The 21,070-nt window shown below is 36.9% G+C and overlaps 1 protein-coding gene and 1 pseudogene across 6 annotated transcripts in view; both read left to right on the forward strand.

Annotated features, from left to right (window-relative positions):
• Positions 1-21,070, forward strand: part of GCC2 (GRIP and coiled-coil domain containing 2) — a 63,257-nt gene that overhangs the window by 17,028 nt on the left and 25,159 nt on the right. For all 6 annotated transcript variants that reach the window (XR_001439274.3, XM_015113069.3, XM_028832276.2 and 3 more), the window contains 8 exons: positions 5,590-5,694; positions 6,244-8,715; positions 9,427-9,499; positions 12,114-12,214; positions 12,334-12,432; positions 18,938-19,057; positions 19,527-19,691; positions 20,314-20,418. Coding sequence is in view for 5 of the 6 variants with exons in the window: in XM_015113069.3 (XP_014968555.2) it covers positions 5,590-5,694; positions 6,244-8,715; positions 9,427-9,499; positions 12,114-12,214; positions 12,334-12,432; positions 18,938-19,057; positions 19,527-19,691; positions 20,314-20,418 (3,240 nt within the window). In the remaining variant the exon portion in view is untranslated. The remainder of the gene's footprint in view (positions 1-5,589; positions 5,695-6,243; positions 8,716-9,426; positions 9,500-12,113; positions 12,215-12,333; positions 12,433-18,937; positions 19,058-19,526; positions 19,692-20,313; positions 20,419-21,070) is intronic.
• Positions 17,449-18,006, forward strand: LOC694177 (transcription elongation factor SPT4-A-like; annotated as a pseudogene).

Consider the following 21,070-nt stretch of genomic DNA (forward strand, 5'->3'; position numbering starts at 1 on the left):
CTTTTTTATTCTTTATATAACATGTCAAAATGTATGTCCTTACAAGTTTAAATTGTGACTAAAACCTCTGGTAAACATCTAGTGCATTAGAATACAATCTTAGTTTCATTGCAAACCTCACAGGTTTGACTTTTAAAGAAAGACTAAGAAACCATATTTCTCATGTCAAAATTTGAGGTGCACAGCATTATGGTTAATATTTATGCTGCTTCTAAATGCAAGAAACATGAAAAAGTTGCATGTTAAGATACTTGAATTTCTAGTCCATATCACTGTTAATAATTTTTCTTTTAAGTTGAAATCAAATTTGTATTTCCTAAGAAATACTGTCCATTCTGTGCTTCTGATCTTTAAGTTTTTTTTTAAATAGTTGTTTGCATTTAGCCTGTATATATAGATCTCCTAAAATTAATTTATTGAGACTTTCGATACTTACCAATCAGAAGTTTTATTGCAATACTTACGTATAATGTGAAAAAACTAATTTTAAAATTCAGGTTGTTTTAACGAAAGTCATATCCACGTAATTTTTAATACTAAATTCTAAATAACTTATAATACCCAATAACTTCTGAAAATTATCTCTGTATTTCTAAATAATATGCTTATACTGCTATTACTTGAATTATCAGTTCTAAAACTTCCTGTTACAACAGATGAAAATCTAGCTGTCTTTCACCACCCCTTCTACTTTCCAAATGATCAAACAGATTAAATAATCTTTGTTTTATCTTTATTCCTGGTACCTGCCTTCTGTCTTCCTGTACTTTGGGACAGGCCTTTTGTGATGATCCTGTGAACTTCTACACTGCTTACTTGTATTGACCCCCTGTTCTTTGCTAGGTCACACGTCATTCACTCTCTGGGTTAACCGTCTCATTTTGGTAGAGCACATTCTTCTGTAGCTTCCTAAGAATGAACACATGTAGGTAAATTTTTGTATTGTCTTGTATTTAAATATTCCTTTATTTTACTTTCACGTTTGAATGATAGCTGTAACTTGATATAGAACTCTGAATTTTTCTATATCTGTTTTGTTTTTGTTTTCTTAAATAATAAAGTTTTTAAATTAGTATTATTTCATCTAAGAAGTTTAGACATAGCAGTTCTCAGGCTGGTGCAGTCTTCCAGTGATGTCATCAGGACCCAGACACTCTTCATCCCTGTGCTCCTGTATCCTTATCCTGTTGATCTGAGAAATCAGGGGTTTTAGGTTTTAGCTTTTATACTGTATGTAAAAGAGACAGGCAAGAAAGAACTTGTTGATTATAGAAGCTGAAGGAGACAGTCTATATATAGAGTATGCCACAAAACTTTCTAGAATGCTCATCTAGATTTATATTTTCAATAGAGTTTTTCCTTTTTCTCAATAGTTTTCCCTTTTGTCTAAGAAGAAATGTCATCCACTTTTAATTTTTCCATCACTGTATTAAAATTTCTATTTGATGTTAAATATTTCAAAGAGCTCATTCTTGATACATGAATATTCTGTTTTCATCTTAAAGATTCAACAAGTTCTATAATCTTTCTGAGCTAATAAATTTTTTCTGTCTTGGACTTTATTTCTGCCTCCTTTGCATTGTCTCCATTTCCTTCCAATTTAATTATTTGTGATATAATCACAAATGAACTCCCCCAAAAGCTAGGATCTTTAAAATAATAGACATCTTGCAGTGTAATCCCCACCCCCTTGCTACTCCACCCCCCCTAGTTTCCCACACCTCAGGAAACCATAATCCTAAGTCCCATGTTCATCATTCCTTTTCTTTTTATGAAGTTTTATGGCATTTATAAGTATCATTTTATAATTTTTTTTCATTTTAGTTTTTAACTTCACTAAAAGGATATCACGTTGTTTGTAATGTATTAGGACTTTTTGCACTTAATATTTTTCTAAAGCTCATCTGTATCATTGCATGTCACCATGCTGCTATAGAGTATGACATTGTATTACAATAACAGTTCATTCATGAACTAGACTGTTAATGGATGTTGGGGTTATGCTGAGGTTTATGCGATGGAGTACAAGCAGAATGAACCTTCTCGTATACATCTCCTTTATAAATGTGCAAAGGATTCTTATAAGTAAATGGGTGAAATCTTTGTGTCAAAAGTTACATGAAGGTTCAACCTCGGGAGATAGTGCCAAACCACTATTAAGTATTGGAAATAACTTTTACCAGCAATGTACAAGGGATACTGTGGATCCATATCCTCTCCAGCACTAGGTATTGTCATACATTTTAATTTTTGCCAAATAGGTATAAAATGATAGATCATGTGGTCTGGATTGAAAGTATTCTTTTTGTGTATAACATCCATTTTATTTTTTCTTCTTTCTTTTTTTTTTTTAAGACGGAGTCTTGCTCTGTTGCCAGGCTGGAGTACAGTGGCACAATCTCAGCTCACTGCAATCTCCACCTTCTCGGTTCAAGCGGTTCCTCTGCCTCAGCCTCCCAAGTAGCTGGGATTACAGGCATGTGCCACCACGCCCAGCTAATTTTTTGTATTTTAGTAGAGACGGGGTTTCACCGTGTTGTCCAAGACGGTCTTGATCTCCTGACCTTGTGATCCACCCACCTCAGCCTCCCAAAGTGCTGGTATTACAGGTGTCAGCCCCCACACCTGACCAACATCCATTTTTTTAATGGGCCAATGGGTTTCCTACGGGTTTGTAGAATTTTTAAAAATATATATTTTTTGTTATTTTTGTTGTTTATGTGTTAAATACCTTCTCCCAGCTTATGGGTTTTTTTGTTTTTTTTGAGACGATCTCGCTCTGTTGCCCAGGCTGGAGTGCAGTAGCCCGATCTTGGCTCACTGCAAGCTCCGCCTCCTGGGTCCCTGCCGTTCTCCTGCCTGAGCCTCCTCAGTAGCTGGGACCACAGGCACCTGCCACCACGCCTGGCTAATTTTTTGTATTTTTAGTAGAGACGGGGTTTCACTGTGTTAGCCAGGATGGTCTCAATCTCCTCACCTTGTGATCCGCCAGCCTTGGCCTCCCAAAGTGCTGGGATTATAGACATAAGCCACTGCGCCCGGCCATCTTAAGGTTTCTTAAGAATTTAAAACTGTGTTTTTGACATTTAAATATTAATCCATCTGGAGGTTGTTTATAATATGGTTCGAAGTATTTTTTAATATAAATAACTATTTTACAACCTTAATTATTGAATAGTCTTTCTCCATTAATCTAATATTATAGTTAAAAATGTTTGTGTTTGTCTGAATTGTCTGAACTCTTTTTTCTATTCCATTGGTTGTCTGTGCCTTTGCCAATACTGTATTGTCTTTATTATTTTTTATAGCCTTATAGTAAATCATGGTATCTAGGAGAGTAAGTCCTCTCTTTGTTCTCTTCAAAAGTGTCCTGGCTATTCTTGGTTTTTTACTTTTCCATATGCATTTAGAATCTTGTCATATTCCATGAAAAACTTCATTGCAATTAATTGGAATTGCATGGAATCTGTAGTTTTATAGTTTCCCCTGTGGAATGCCTTCACACATCTTCTGGTAAAGTTTTTTCTAGACCGTCGATATTCTTTGATACCATTGTAAATGCTGTCTTCTTTTTAACTGTATTTTCTAATTCTTTAGTATCCAGAAATGGAACTGACTTTGTATATTAATCCTATATCTACTTTGTGAAACTGTTGTTTCTAATTACCTATAGATTCTTCTAGATTTTTTATATAAACAGTCATATCATCTGAAAAAAACATTTTTTTTGAGTCTTTATGCCTCACGTCTTATTTTTTTATTTATTTTTGAGACAGAGCCTCGCCTGTTGCCGAGGCTTAAACATTGATCCTCCCACTTCCGTCTCCCAGTGTTGGGATTACAGGCATGAGCCACCACTCCTGGCCACCTCCTGTCCTCTTAAAGCTTTATTTACAGGCTGAGGTCTTTAATAACAATTGTTGATTAGCAATAGTGATAGTGTACTAATGTTTTATTTAGGATTTTTGCATCTAGATTTGTCATAAAATGGGTCTTTGATTTTTCCTTTCTGTAAGTACTTGGATATTGGTTTCAAGTTATGCTGATTTTATAGAATACCTTGGGAATTATTCTTGCTTCTTACTTTGTCTGAACAAGTTTGTATGAAATTGAGATGATCTGTCTGTTCCTTGAAAATTTGATAGAACTCAGCTTAAAAACCATCTATTCCTCCTGTTGTCTTTGGTGGACAATTTTTAACTGTTTTTTTGATTTTTAAATATAGTATTATGCTTTTTAAATTTTTTGTGAGTCAGTAAAGGTTTATTTTTTATTTATTTATTTTTTTTTGAGATGGAGTCTCGCTCTGTAGCCCAGGCTGGAGTGCAGTGGCCGGATCTCAGCTCACTGCAAGCTCCGCCTCCCGGGTTCACGCCATTCTCCGGCCTCAGCCTCCCGAGTAGCTGGGACTACAGGCGCCCGCCACCTCGCCTGGCTAGTTTTTTGTATTTCTTAGTGGAGACGGGGTTTCACCGTGTTAGCCAAAGATGGTCTCGATCTCCTGACCTCGTGATCCACCTGTCTCAGCCTCCCAAAGTGCTGGGATTACAGGCTTGAGCCACCGCGCCCGGCCAAGGTTTATTTTTATAGGAATCCATTTCCATTGAGTTTTCATTATTATTGACAAATAGTTACTCATAATAATTTTCTTAAACTTTCTTTTTTTTTTTTTTTTGAGACATAGTCTTGCTCTGTCACCCAGGCTGGACCAGGCTAGAGTACAGTGGAGCAATCTTGGCTCACTGCAACCCCCACCTCCTGGGTTCAAGGAATGCTCCTGCCTTAGCCTCCAGGGTAACTGGGACTACAGGCACCCACCACCACACCCAGCTAATTTTCTTTGTATTTTTTAGTAGAGACAGGGTTTCACCATGTTGTCCAGGCTGGTCTCGAACTCCTGACCTCAGGTGATCTGCCCACCTCGGCCTCCCAAAGTGCTAGGATTACAGGCATGAGCCACCATGCCCGACTTATGTAGATGTGCATCCTTTTACACTGTATTATTTTTTGGAAATTCTGTCTTTTGATCAGTTTTACTAAAAGGTGTCTATTTTGATAGCTGTCTTAAAAGAGCTGACTCTTGGCTTATTGAGTTTTTTTTTTCCATCTCATTAACTTCCTCTTTAATTTCTGCAGAGAATAACCTGTCTCTGATGGGAGAAGGACATAGATTATTTCTTTCTTACTCTCTGACTGGTCCCTATTCAGATTGTTGACCAATCCCCAATTTTTGAGCCCACACATTACACCTCCCTCAACAATATCTGTTGCCTCCAATTCTGAGCATTTCAGTTCTGCAAAATATTTGCCAGGTTCTCATATGTGTTTCCTTGTGTAGGTCCTTAGGTTATAGCTTTCTTCCTGCTTCTAATTCAGTTCATCCTCCTCCATAATTCAGTTTTCCAAAAATGTGTTGAAATTTCTCTTACCCTTATGTCTTTTCTCCTTTTCTCTTTGCTTAATGTATTCTACCTTTTAAAATCTCTTATTCTCACTTTAGTGTGTTTTGAAAAGGTCAGGAGAAAATTATGCATGTGGGCAATCCGCCATTTTTTTAACCCCAGGCATATAAATCCTGTTCTAAAATAGGCATTAACTGAACGTCTGGATGCTATTCTTCTGGAAAAAGCAGAGACTGAGCAACAGTGTCTTTCTCTGAAAAAGGAAAATATAAAAATGAAGCAAGAGGTTGAGGTAAGTCAATATTTTAGTGTTCTTTTTTATTAACTTATATAGTGTAGTCACTAATTTTAGAGGTAAGACTTTAAAAAGCATCTAATCTGATTAACATTTTGTAATATAAAGAAACTGAGATTGAGATTTTAAAAGAAAAATAACTGAATCACCTAACTATACAGCAACAGAGGTGAATTTACTTGTTGCTTTATCTTTTTTACAGCTATAATGCTATTCTTTAGTAAAAGCAAAAAAAAGTAAGTTGATTTTCACACATGACTAAATACCGTTATCTCTTTAGTTCTAGGCTATTCAGAGACATGCTTCTGTTTCTTGCCTATTAGGTCTGAGCTAATTTGAGTTGTAGATCTAATATTGTAGATGTATATTGTCATACTTTAGATAGGCAGCACCTAAGGAGAATTATTGGAATATCAGTATCATGTTTCTCCAAATACGTTTATTCTCATTTACTTTTCTCTCTACTTAGTTTGTGGCTAATATTTTTCCTAAGGGCAGAGGCTTCTTTTACTTAAATAATTTATGTGTGCTTATGTTTTGTAATAGGATTCTGTAACTAAGATGGAAGATGCACATAAGGAGTTGGAACAATCACATATAAACTATGTGAAAGAAACTGAAAATTTGAAAAATGAATTGATGGCGGTTCGTGCCAAATACAGTGAAGACAAAGCTAACTTACAAAAGGAACTGGAAGAAGCAATGAATAAGCAATTAGAGCTCTCAGAACAACTTAAGTTTCAGAACAACTCTGAAGATAATGTTAAAAAACTACAAGAAGAGATTGAGAAAATTAGGCCAGCCTTTGAGGAGCAAATTTTATATCTGCAAAAGCAATTAGACGCTACCACTGATGAAAAGAAGGAAACAGTTACTCAACTCCAAAATATCATTGAGGCTAATTCTCAGCATTACCAAAAAAATATTAATAGTTTGCAGGAGGAACTTTTACAGTTGAAAGCTATACACCAAGAAGAGGTGAAAGAATTAATGTGCCAGATTGAAGCATCAGCTAAGGAACATGAAACAGAGATAAATAAGTTGAATGAGCTAAAAGAGAACTTAGTAAAACAATGTGAGGCAAGTGAAAAGAACATCCAGGAGAAATATGAATGTGAGTTAGAAAATTTAAGGAAAGCCACCTCAAATGCAAACCAAGACAATCAGATGTGTTCTCTTCTCTTCCAAGAAAATACATTTGTAGAACAAGTAGTAAATGAAAAAGTCAAACACTTAGAAGATACCTTAAAAGAACTTGAATCTCAACATAGTATCTTAAAAGATGAGGTAACTTATATGAATAATCTTAAGTTAAAACTTGAAATGGATGCTCAACATATAAAGGATGAGTTTTTTCATGAACGGGAAGACTTAGAGTTTAAAATTAATGAGTTATTACTAGCTAAAGAAGAACAGGGCTGTGTAATTGAAAAATTAAAATCTGAGCTAGCAGGTTTAAATAAACAGTTTTGCTGTACCGTAGAACAGCATAACAAAGAAGTACAGAGTCTTAAGGAACAACATCAAAAAGAAATATCAGAGCTAAATGAGACATTTTTGTCAGATTCAGAAAAAGAAAAATTAACATTAATGTTTGAAATACAGGGTCTTAAGGAACAGTGTGACAACCTACAGCAAGAAAAGCAAGAAGCAATTTTAAATTATGAGAGTTTACGAGAGATTATGGAAATTTTACAAACAGAACTGGGGGAATCTGCTGGAAAAATAAGTCAAGAATTTGAATCAATGAAGCAACAGCAAGCATCTGATGTTCATGAACTGCAGCAGAAGCTCAGAACTGCCTTTACTGAGAAAGATGCTCTTCTCGAAACTGTGAATCACCTCCAGGGAGAAAATGAAAAGTTACTATCTCAACAAGAATTGGTACCAGAACTTGAAAATACCATAAAGAACCTTGAAGAAAAGAATGGAGTATACTTACTTAGTCTCAGTCAAAGAGATACCATGTTAAAAGAATTAGAAGCAAAGATAAATTCTCTTACTGAGGAAAAAGATGATTTTATAAATAAACTGAAAAATTCCTATGAAGAAATGGATAATTTCCATAAGAAATGTGAGAGGGAAGAAAGATTGATTCTTGAACTTGGGAAGAAAGTAGAGCAGACAACCCAGTACAACAGTGAACTAGAACAAAAGGTAAATGAATTAACAGGAGGACTAGAGGAGACTTTAAAAGAAAAGGATCAAAATGACCAAAAACTAGAAAAACTTATGGTTCAAATGAAAGTTCTCTCTGAAGACAAAGAAGTATTGTCAGCTGAAGTGAAGTCTCTTTATGAGGAAAACAATAAACTCAGTTCAGAAAAAAAACAATTGAGTAGGGATTTGGAAGTTTTTTTGTCTCAAAAAAATGATGTTATCCTTAAAGAACATATTACTGAATTAGAAAAGAAACTTCAGTTAATGGTTGAAGAGCGAGATAATTTAAATAAATTGCTTGAAAATGAACAAGTTCAGAAGTTATTTGTCAAAACTCAGTTGTATGGTTTTCTTAAAGATATGGGGTCTGAAGTTTCAGAAGACGGTGAAGAGAAAGATGTTGTTAATATCCTACAGGCAGTCAGTGAATCCTTGGCAAAAATAAATGAGGAAAAATGCAACCTGGTTTTTCAGTGTGATAAAAAGGTATTCGAGTTAGAAAAAGAGATTAAGTGCCTTCAAGAAGAGAGTGTAGTTCAGTGTGAAGAACTTAAGTCTTTATTGAGAGACTATGAGCAAGAGAAAGTTCTCTTAAGGAAAGAGTTAGAAGAAATCCAGTCAGAAAAAGAGGCCCTGCAATCTGATCTTCTAGAAATGAAGAATGCTAATGAAAAAACAAGCCTTGAAAATCAGAATCTTCTAATTCAAGTTGAAGAAGTATCTCAAACATGTAACAAAAATGAAATCCATAATGAAAAAGAAAAATGTTCTATAAAGGAACATGAAAACCTAAAGCCGTTACTAGAACAAAAAGAATCAGAATTACGAGATACGAGAGCAGAGTTGATACTATTAAAGGTACTGTTCATTTGAATTGTATTGTTTCAAATAAATTCTTAGTTCAACTCTAAAATATATACGTTAAACATTTTTACACCTTGACATCAAAAGTAAATTTTTACCATTCAAGTTCAAGTGGCAACTTTCTGAAAAGTGCGTTAGACATTTCCATGTTGTATGTCCAGTTTATTACATTTATTTTTGGGGAGTTTTAGATAATTTTAAAATCTTGAGTTTATAGAAGAGTAAATGATTAGGGATTTAAATGTCTTGGTCAGAAGTTTATCAGTTGCTAGCAAAACAACTAAACATGAAAAAACTTGAGTTTCATTCTTGTGTGAAATGTCTAGTTATCTTTTGTAAAGAGCACTTTTAAGCAAGAGAGTGAGCTTTGGTGGTATTGCTAAAAATTTTTAGGGTTTTCTTTAAAAATTAAAGAATAAAAGTCGTTTATTCATTTCCTTATTACACATGTATTTGATGTATCAGGTTATCTATCTTGGCCTTGGTTACTGTTTTTTTTTAATAGTAAATGCCATATGCATAGTAAGGTCAGTATTAATTTTCTGGTCTAAAAGGGAAAATCTGTGACCAAATTGCTTTTTGTAGGAATTCTCTTTGATAATGATTTTCTTATACTTAACATGATGGCCGGTTCATTATGGAAAATGAATTCTGATTCTGATTTTTATTTTGTTTTGTTTTGTTTTTTCCCCCTGTAAAATCTAGGATTCCTTAGCAAAATCACCTTCTGTACAAAATGATCTTCTGTCTTCAGTAAAAGAGTTGGAAGAAAAATTAGGTAACTATGGTTTTACAGATGTTGTCACAATTAGACAGATTCTTGTTAGTGTTAGAATAGATTGGGAAATACAGTAGCCAAATAATGTGTTGTTAAAAGCACAGTTCGTAGCTGTCTTTTCCTCGAGCTCACATTCTTGCCTCTCTGACACCTGTTTACCTTCTCTTTCAAAAGTGTTACTTTCTATTGTTCAACCCAGGCAAGATTGGTGTGATTTATAAATGGTTTCCTGATTTATTTTGGATTTTTCAGTTATTTAGCAAACTTTATTTAAATGCCCAATTATTCTAGACACTGGTGATAGAAAAGTGGTTGAGGTACAGACCATGTGCTCAAAGATCTCACTGTTATTGCAGTAGTTTGAGGTGTGGACAAGATACAGTACTGACAACATAGGAACTTACACTGTTTTGAGTTAAGAAAAGCAGCATAGAATAGTGTTTTTAGCCGAGTCTTGAAGAATGAGAAATTTTACACGGGAAGAAAGGTATTCTAGGAAGAAGGAAGAGCAGGTGCTTGTAGATTGACATATAGCATACATCAAGGCACATACTAGAAAGTTCCTGGAGAGATAAGAGCCAGATCATGAACCCAACAGTATGATTGATATGCAGAGGAGTTAGGGCTTTATCTTATCCATTTATTCCTCACAGTAACATTATAGGATAGCTCTCTTATTCCCATATAAGGATCAGGAAACAAAGACTTAGAAGTATGTAATGTGCCAATGATCCCTGAATTTAGTGCCCTATTAGATTAGGGTAAGGGAAGTTGAAGAGTAGAATAACTCCCAGTTGTTTATAATAGGTTATTGGGGCAGATTGGGATGTTCAGTTTTAGAAGTAAGTTGAAATACCAGTCCAAGTAGAGATGTTAGAATGCTACGCAAATCTGGAGTTAAGGGGAGAGACCTAAGCTAGAGATAAATATTTGTAGTTAAAGAGTGGGCATAAAAGCCGAGAGAGGGGGCCCGGTGGTTCACACCTGTAATCCCAGCACTTTGGGAGGCCGAGGTGGGCAAATCACGAGGTCAGGAGATGGAGACTATCCTGGCTAATGCTGTGAAACCCCGTCTCTACTAAAAATCAAAACAAAAAAAAATTAGCCGGGCATGGTGGTGGGTGCCTATAGTCCCAGCTACTTGGGAGGCTGAGGCAGTAGAATGGCGTGAACCCAGGAGGCGGAGCTTACAGTGAGCCAAGATCACGCCACTGCACTCCAGCCTGGGTGACAGAGCAAGACTCCGTCTCAAAAAAAAAAACAAAAAAAAAGCTGGGAGATTGAAATTAGTAAGGGAGTATAGCCAAAAGATGGAGACCAGAGACAGTTGTCCATTCATGTAAAGATAGAGAAGATAGAGACAACACAGGAAATTGAGAAGGAGCAGCTAGTGAGGTAGGAAAACCTGGAACATAAAATGTCTTGAAAGCTAAGGCAAGTGACAGGAAGTGAAGTGCTTCAAGAGGGAAAAAGTGGTTAGCCATTGCTAGTGCTCCTGATGTATCAAATAAGATGCCTTAAGCAACACTTAAGACCACTGCCTTAAGCAACAAAGAGGTCAGTGTCCATGACATGCTGGAACCAGAGCTTGATTGCAGTTGATACTAGAAAAAAATGGGGGAGGCAATGTTTGAGAGCATATATAGATGACTCTTTTCAAGGGATTTGCTATAGGGGAAAGAAAAAGCAATGGGACAAAACTAGAGGGACCTTGTGGTTTAATTTTTTATTTTATGGGAAGAATAACAGCATGTTTGAGATGTTTCACCTATCCCCTACCCTCTTTAACTGCTTTCACTATTTATTCCTGGCCTTAATTTCTTGATGGTAATTTTTCTTGTTGCATGTTTATAAAATATTGGGAAAAAATCTGCTAGAAAGGGGAAAATTGCTGCTGGAGAAGAAGGAGGGAGAATTGTTGCTCTGATGCTGGAGTAGGTAAGGAGACATAGGATGAAATGCAGATGTGGAACGATTGGCCTTTGCTCCACACAGACACACTTCACTATGGTAGCCAGAGGGAAGGTACCGCTGCAAGTAAATTAATAGGCCAGGACAGAAATTTGGATAATAACTGAATTTTTAGAAACAAATACCAAGAAGTCCTGAACTCTGGAGTTCAAATGGGGTAGGTAGCTAAAGAAGTTAACAGAGAGATCCATATTGGATAGGTAAAACATATTACAGGTTTAGTTGGGAAAGTCAGACCCACCAGCCAAGAGGAAGAGTGTACCTATGGAGCATAAATACTGATCTGCATCTGATATCTCCAATACTTGATCCTAATTGGCACACTATTATCTAAAGTCCTGGCATACCTGCATTTCCAGGAAATCTAATGAGAAGTTTTAAAAGCCTGTAATTCCTAGAAACTTATGAAATGGCTAGAGAAAAGTAGACTACTTTGGAGAATTAAAGACAATGGAAACTTTTTACATTGCCTCACATAACAAATAAGCTTCCACTTTAAAAAATGGTATTACTGTTTTTACTGCTTATTTTAATATCAAATTACCAATTTTGTGCTTCCAAATAATCTAGGGCTAAAATAAGCATGTAATTTGAATTTTTTCCTTTTGAGTTCATATGTAATCCATATATTTTCTATTTTTAGAAAATCTGGAAAAAGAAGGCAAAGAAAAGGAGGAGAAAATAAATAAGATAAAATTAGTTGCCGTGAAGGCAAAGAAAGAACTAGATTCCAGCAGAAAAGAGGTGAGCTTACTTTAAAAATGTAAGATTCAGGAATCTTATATTTTAAAAAATCAAGAGTTTTTCTATCCATTAAAAAAAACAAACAAAAACCTCTTTAATTTTGCTTGTATTTAAAACAGACCCAGACTGTAAGGGAAGAACTTGAATCTCTTCGGTCAGAAAAGGACCAGTTATCTGCTTCCATGAGAGATCTCATTCAAGCAGCAGAAAGCTATAAGGTAAAAATAGTCATTTTAATAACAAGTTATAAAAGTTATAATCATAACTTCTAAGAAATGTAGTGGAAATATAAAACTATTGTCCACAAAACAGTCACCTTGTATTTTTCAGTAAATATTCTGTTTTGGAGTGCAATGTAATAGAATCCTAACATCAAGATTTTAAAGTGGTTAAGCTTTAAATAGTGGCATGCTTTTTTTTTTTTTTAATGAAGTCGCGGTCTTGTCGCCCAGGCTGGAGTGCAGTGGTGTAATCTTGGCTCACTGCAACCTCTGCCCCCAGGTTCCAGCAATTCTCCTGCCACAGCCTCCCGAGTAGCTGGGACTACAGGCGCATGACACCATGCCCGGCTAATTTTTGTATTTTTAGTAGAGACAGGGTTTCACCATGCTGGCCAGGCTGGTCTTGAACTCCTGACCTCGTGATCCACCTGCCTCGGCCTTCCAAAGTGCTAGGATTACAGGCATGCGCCACTGCACCTGGCCTAAATAGTGCCTTTAAACTGTTGTTTATAAAAGTAAAATTTTGTTTTGGGATTTCCTAATAAAATCAGTAACAAAAAGATAACCTATTACTACTACGATTATTTGATATTTTTCTGGCCAAGTGAATAAACCTGAAGCTTAAACAAGGTGAAGCATTGTTATTTGGAGGCAATATGCTTGTTTATCTTAGTAACACGAAAATGTATTATTAAAAATACAAGAATTAAAAATGAAAGTACAACAAAATCACTGAACGCAAGATAGACATCACTACATTTCTTCAGGTATTCATTCAGCAAATTTTATATGGCAGACTGAGTTCTGAGTTCTGGGGCAAGTTGGAGGTCAACCAAATAGACTAAGTTCCTGTCCTCTTAGGACTTAAAAAAATCCCAATGGCAATAACAGGCAAACATACAAAAATAGAAGATACATACTATGTAGAAAAGTTAGTTGGGTAGGGAGAAGAGAGTGAGCGGTAATCAGGCAGGATTTGATGAAAAAAAAAAAATACCACAACAGTCATAAAATCCAATCTTAAGAAGCACTTAAATGAGAAGTTTTGGCACTCAGTGAAAAAAACTGCAAAACTTACGTACGGTGACAGACTATATTTGAACTATCAGTTCTCAAATTGGCTTATAAATTCTAAAACAAATTCATTAAACATTTTAGATTTTTTTTTTTTTGGCTGGATCTTGACACAAAATTCTAAGTTTTAAGTAAAAAACTAGCAAGAGCAGCTAAATTTTTTTTTTTTAATGAAAAGAATAAAGTGACATCCTACTGAAAGAGACACTAAAACTTATGACAGAATTACAGTAATGTGGTAGAATTCTGATGCAGGAATGGTACAGATTAACATAGCAGAAGAGATAGTTACTTCCGCATAACAACAAACAGGTGCCAGGCTCTCTTCTAAGCACTTTACATATCTCAATACACTTAATTCTCAAAACAACCCCCAAGTATACTAGCATCAACACTTTACAAGTGAGGACTCTGAGGCATAAATCAATTAAAGAACTCAAAAGTCGCAGACTCAGATTTCTTAAGAGACCTCCGAGTCACAGAACAAGTGACAGAGCAGAGCTGGAATTTGAATTCAGGCAGTCTCGTTCCAGATCTGTTGTTTCATCCACTAAGCTATACCATCCCAGTAAAATTTGAAACAGAAACCAATGAAGAAAGAAATTCCTTCTAAGGAATTAGCTTTTTATTTCGCTCCACGTACCAAAATGTATTCTGGATGGATTAAAAAATTTTGTGAAAAATATTTTTTAAAAACCTAGAATGAAATACTTGATCCTTTAACTGACTTCTGGATACAAAAGACTTTTTCAAACTTTAAATACTAAATTTAGGCCGGGTGCAGTTGCTTACGCCTATAATTCCAGCACTTTGGGAGGCCGAGGTGGGTGAGTCACTTGAGTCCAGGAGTTTGAGATCAGCCTAGCCAACACAGTGAAACCCTATTTCTACAAAATATACAAAATTTAGCTGGGCATGGTGGCACACGCCTGTATTCCTAGCTACTCTGATGGCTGAGGCACGAGAATCACTTGAACATGCAAGGTGGCAGTTGCAGTGAGCGGGGAGATTGTACCACTGTACTCCTACCTAAAGTATTTTAATGAATTACAAAGGGAAAGATTGAAAGATTTAACTATTTGAAATTGATATGCCTGGTGTACCTCTGGAAGAAATTAATTGATTATAAGGTCTCTTAAAATGTAAAGAAGCAAGTTCCTCATGTAACTTGCTCTTATGAAGAAGCCCATATATAAATTTTAAATGGGTTTTTTAATGGATTTATAAGATCTTTATATATGAGCATACTAATTTTGTCATGTGTAGATTTAAATTTTCAAATTTCATTACCATATTTTCATATGTAATATAAACATGTATAAAAATGTGACAGGATTTAAGGTAGAACCAGAAGTGCTGAAATGTTTAAGAATGATCACTTTTAAAAACACATATACCTACGCTCTTAAGTTCTTCAGGATGCATCATTATAAAGATACTGAATAATTTTGGAGTTTGTTAATTTGGCTATTTTTTTCAGTGTTCACATCACTTGTAATAACTTGTATCAGTTTATTAAAAGATCTGAACACACAGGAGTCCTAGAGGAACAATAATTTATAATTATTTGGATGTTTAGAAGTATCTACCCTACATACGGAAAGTAAAAGTAGACTCTTATATGCCTGGCATTCGTTTTTGTTCCAAGACTCCCCTTAGGAATAATACTTGATTAAAATCAGAATTTCCCATAGGGAGCCATTATTTATTATGCCTTGGCATAGCAATTCAGTTTTTACAGCTATTGACAGCAATGGAACCAGAATGAGTAAAAATGAAGAAGGACAGTTAGAGACTAAGTGGATAAATATCTCTGATTTTTAGAGGAGCCTACCCAAATATAAAAGAAGCACAGAATCTTCTTTCTATGGAAAAGAAAAGACCTTAGTGATACCTCAGCCCTGTGTGCATGTGTGCCAGGAAGTAGCAGACTCAGATAAATAAACATACAAAAACACACTTTGGGAGGCCGTGGCTTGAGGACTGCCTGAGGTTAGGAGTTCGAGACCAGTCTGGCCACATGGTGAAACCCCCTCTCTACTAAAGATACAAAAAAAATAGCCGGATGTGGTGGTGTGTGCCTGTAGTCCCAGCTACTCGGGAGGCTGAGGCAGGGGAATTGCTTGAAGCAGGGAGATGGAGGTTGCAGTGAGCTAAGATCGCACCACTGCACTCCAGCCTAGTGACAGAGCAAGACAACGTCTCAAAAAAAATAAAAAATAAGGCAGATTCTAGATTCCCAAGTGCTGTCTTCTACCACTTTTCGAAATCACTAAATGGACAGACTATAAAATCAAAATTCAGATTCTAACAGTCAGCCACCAGTTGAGTCAAATAATTCACCATGTGTAGATCAGAATTAGAAACAAAAGTGCATTAGTCAAGGATCTGATCTGGGAAGCAAGAGCCGGGCATGGTGGCTCACACCTGTTACCCTAGCACTTTGGGAGACCTAGGCAGGCAGATTGCCTGAGCTCAGGAGTTTGAGACCAGCCTGGGCAACATGGCAAAACCCTGTCTCTACTAAAAATACAAATATTAGTTGGCCGTAGTGGCACACACCTATAGTCCCAGATACTTGGGAGGCTGAGGGAGGAGAATCACTTGAACCCAGGACAAAGGTTACAGTGAGCTGAAGTTGCGCCGCTGCACTCCAGCCTGGGCGACAGAGCAAGACCCCATCTCAAAAAAAAAAGATCTGGCAAGCACGATCCAAAAGAGTGTAAATGCCCCAGAAGACCCACCAGAGGCCAGGCTCAGTGGCTTATGCCTGTAATTCCAACACTTTGGGAGGCTGAGGCATGTGGATCACCTGAGGTCAGTTCAACACCAGCCTGGCCAACATGGTGAAACCCTGTCTCTACTAAAAATATAAAAATTAGCCGGATGTGGTGGCACGTGCCTGTAATCCCAACTACCCAGGAGGCTGAGGCAGGAGAATCACTGGAACCTGGGAGGCGGAGGGTGCAGTGAGCCAAGATCGCGCCACTGCACCCCAGCCTGGCAACAGAGACTCCATCTCAAAAAAAAAAAAAAAACCCACCGGAGAAGCCTGCAGAGGTGAGCCAAGGACGTAAGAGGTCCAGGTCCAGAGGAAGGCCACTGCCAGGCTTCACAGTCCTCTTGGTTAATGTCATTTCTCTTTTACGCATAGTATCTCAGTGGAACTTCCAAAAGTAAACTTTGCAAGAAAACATAAACACTGTGCTAACAATAAAACCACATTTAGATACCACCTCACTTAAGTCAGGATGGCTACTATTAAAAAGTCAAAAGAATAACAGGTGCTGGTGAGGTTGCAGAGAAAAAGGAACACTTACACTTTTGGTGGGAGTGTAAATTAGTTCAGCCATTGTGGAAAACAGATTCCTCAAAGACCTAAAAACAGAAATACCATTTGACCCAGCAATCCCGTTCCTGGGTATATACCCAAAGGAATATAAGTCATTGTGTAATAAAGACACATGTACGCGTATGTTCTCTGCAGCACTATTCATGATAGCAAAGACATGGAATCAACCTAAAGGCCTGTCAGTGGTAGACTGGATAAAGAAAATTGGTATATATACACCATGGAATACTACACAGCCATAAAAAAATATGAGATTATGTCCTTTGCAGGGACATGGATGAAGCTGGAAGCCACTATCCTGAGCAAACTAATGCAGGAACGGAAAACCAAATACCACATGTTCTCTCTTACAAGTGGGAGCTAAATGATGAGAACACATGGACACATACAGAGGAACAACAGACACTGGGGCCTAACAGAGGGTGGAAGGAGGGAGAGGATCAGGAAAAATAACTAATGGGTCCTAGGCTTAATACTTGGATGGTGAAATAATCTGTACAGCAAACCCCTGTGACACAAGTTTGCCTACATAACAAACCTGCACATGTACCCCTGAAATGAAAAGTTAAAATTTTTTTTAAAACACCATTTACTTCCTGCGGGTGCGCAGGCTGTGGCCATCTACCTCTCTGTTGCTCTTCCCATCAGAGAAGATGGCCCTGGAGATGGTGCCGAAGGACCTGCGGCATCTGTGGGCCTGTTTGCTGTGTTGACTGGTCAAGACTATAGACCAGTTTGAATGTGATGGTTTTGACAGTTGTGATGCATATCTACAAACGAAAGGTAACTGAGAGATGGCGTATGACTCCACCAGCTCTTCCTTTGATGGAATCATTGTGATGATGAGTCCAGAGGACAGCTGGGTCTCCAAGTGGCAGCGAGTCAGTGACTTTAAGCCAGGTGTATATGCGGTGTCGGTCACTGGTTGCCTGCCTCAAGGAATTGTGTGGGAGCTGAAAAGTCGAAGTGCCTGCAAATCCAGAGACACAGCTATAAAGACCTAGCAAGCTGCAGGGCTACCAGCATCTTTGCTCTCCACCTCCTGCCTCTGCTTATTTCTTGTTCTGGAACTAAATGAGCAGAACTTCAAATACTTCCTTCCCTCCAATTCAGACTCAGCTGACTGTTGAGAGAGCAGCACATCATTTTATCATTTTATCTTCTTTGGACTACAAGTGGGGTGGGAGGGATTTGGGTTGGTGGATTAACAGATGGAATTGAGGAGAGAGTAGGATGCTGATTTTCCTACCCATGGCCCAGGGCTGTGCCTTCCTTATGCTGAGGACTCTAGGTCAAATGTCAATAAATATGAACCTCTAGGGAAAAAAAAAAAAAAAACACCATTTTGCTAGTAATTTTGCATGCACATTTGTGGGAAGAATAGAAGTTTTCCAGAAACAAAGGCAAAAACAGGATTTATAAGGAAGGAGAGAGAGAAGAACATAAAGAACTACATGTAGTCTCAAAACAATCTCATTTACATATTTTGGTGGATAACCTAATTAGCTTGTGTGTGGCAAAAAAAAGTCTGATCATTCTGTCCTTCAGTAGGCCAACTGGGAATATCAAAGCAAATTCAGTTGGCTTTGGATTCTTCAGGAAATATTGAAAGTGTCACTGCAGAGTATGAGAGACTAAATCTATGAATGTCTTCCAGTGTTCTTTCATTAGCACCTTTACCTTATATTAGGCCAGGCCTGGAGTATTTCTCTCATTAGAATTCTTCAGGTGGAGTTAGGTATCCAGGTTAAACTTTTTATCCTCTATCCTTAAGTTGTGTTTACATTTTGGAAGTTCATTGTTGTTAATGAGTAGACTATTTAACCTTGGAGCTATTATATTGTTTGTATTTAAAATTTTCTTCTCCTTTCATACATTTCCCCCACCCTCCAATACTAAAAGTTTTCCAAAATGTGCTATTTTTATTACCTAATGCCAGTTAGGTATTCTGTTCAACTTGGGTAAATATTTTAAGCATCCAGAATGGACTCATGAATCTTAAGGTGGCTTGATGATAAAGTCTGACCTGTTGAATGCATAATAATATACCAAAGTTAAATCCTTCTTTTATTGAAGAATCTTTTATTAGAATATGAAAAGCAGTCAGAGCAACTGGATGTGGAAAAAGAACGTGCTAACAATTTTGAGCATCATGTTGAAGACCTTACAAGACAACTAAGAAATTCGACTTTGCAGGTAATTTTTTAATAAATTCAAAAATGAAAACTATAACAGGTGTATTTTAATCTCAATACTTTGTGCATAAACATAAAAAAAAATAGTCGGAAACAGAATTTGTTCCCCCCACCCCCCGCTTTACCCTCCTCCCCACTTGTGAGAGAAGAATAAGACGAAACAGCAACTATCTTGCTTATTATTCTAGTCTTAATTCCCCTAGAGGATTGGTTGGTTGGTTGGGGGTGGGTTTTTCATTTCTGCTCTTTACTCTGCCAGTGCACCCGGTCTCTTGTAAGGTTTACCATATTAGTGTTTCAGTGACAGATTTTAAAACTTATTCTTAATTTAACATTATCGTTCTGTAGCATGGACTTTGAAATCTTCATTTGTCACACTATGCCAGTATTCTCATTAATGTACCTGTTCATTCTTCTCTGCTGTATATGTTTTCTGCATGTTTATAGTAATGAATCATTGGTCATTTCAGTGTGAAAAAATAAATTCTGATAATGAAGATCTGCTGGCTCGTATTGAGACACTACAGTCTAATGCCAAATTATTAGAAGTACAGATTTTAGAAGTCCAGAGAGCCAAAGCAATGGTAGACAAAGAATTAGAAGCTGAAAAACTTCAGAAAGAACAGAAGATAAAGGTAAAAACAATCCTGCGAGATTGATTCACGTATATATGATGCATTTACCAAAATATTATTTAAATGAAGGGAAGACTTACTAAAGAGTAGCATTTATGAATACAGCACAGTTCATTAATTCCTTAATACCAACCATAAATTTGAGAATCCATGCTGTGATCTGGGGGTGTATATATTTTAAACATTGAAATATTACCAAACTTTTTGTATTTTAGTGTGTCTGATTTATTTTATTTATTTATTTATTTATTTATTTAGAGACGGAGTCTTGCTCTGTTGCCCAGGCTGGAGTGCAGTGGCGCAGTCTCAGCTCACTGCAAGCTCCGCCTCCCAGATTCACGCCATTCTCCTGCCTGAGCCTCCCGAGTAGCTAGGATTACAGGCACTCACCACCAAGCCCAGCTAATTTTTTGTGTGTGTTTTTAGTAGACGGGGCTTCACTGTGTTAGCCAGGATGGTCTCAGTCTCCTAACCTTATGATCTGCCTGCCTGGGCCTCTCAAAGTGCTGGGATTACAGGCGTGAACCACTGCGCCCGACCGTCAGATTTATTTTAAAGCCCCTTAAAAATACCTTTTTAATGTTGGTTGGGTTGTGTGGGTTGTTTTTATTTTTAATTTCAGGAACATGCCACTACTGTAAATGAACTTGAAGAACTTCAGGTACAACTTCAAAAGGAAAAGAAACAGCTTCAGAAAACCATGCAAGAATTAGAGCTGGTTAAAAAGGTAAAACAAAACACTAGGATCAAAATTGGTGTAATATTCACGTTGTTCTGTTTTGTTGTTCTGTTTGTTCTGTTCTTTCTGTGTTCCTGCTCTGTGGTCCAGGCTGGAGTGCAGTGGCATGATCTCGGCTCACTGCAACCTCTGCCTTCCGAGTTCAAAGCAATTATTGAGCCTCAGCCTCCCGAGTAGCCGAGATTCCATGCATGCACCACCACACCCGGCTAACTTTTTGTATTTTTGGTAGTGAAGGAGTTTCACCATTTTGGTGAGGCTTGTCTTGAACTCCTGACTTCAAATGATCTGCCCATCTCAGCCTCCCAAAGTGCTGGGATTACAGGTGTGAGCCACCACACCCAGCCTGCATTGTTAAACTATTCTATACATGTTGAAAAGAAATATTTTAGAATGTTACTTGTGGTACTAAAAAATAATGCTTTATAAATTATTTGCTCAAAAAATTGAAAATTTAACTTCTCTAAGTACCAGTCCTTTCAGAAGAATCTAGGCTCATGAGTTACAAGATTTTGGTTTGACATTTCATTTTATGTACATGATTGTTTGACACATTAAGATTTAATTAATGTCAAAGCTTGAAATTTGTATTATACTTAAAACTTTGGCTGACTTTACTCATTCAAAGATTAGGCTAAAA

The sequence above is a fragment of the Macaca mulatta genome, chromosome 13, assembly GCF_049350105.2.
Source record: "Macaca mulatta isolate MMU2019108-1 chromosome 13, T2T-MMU8v2.0, whole genome shotgun sequence".
In the NCBI taxonomy this organism is placed as follows: Eukaryota; Metazoa; Chordata; class Mammalia; order Primates; family Cercopithecidae; genus Macaca; species Macaca mulatta.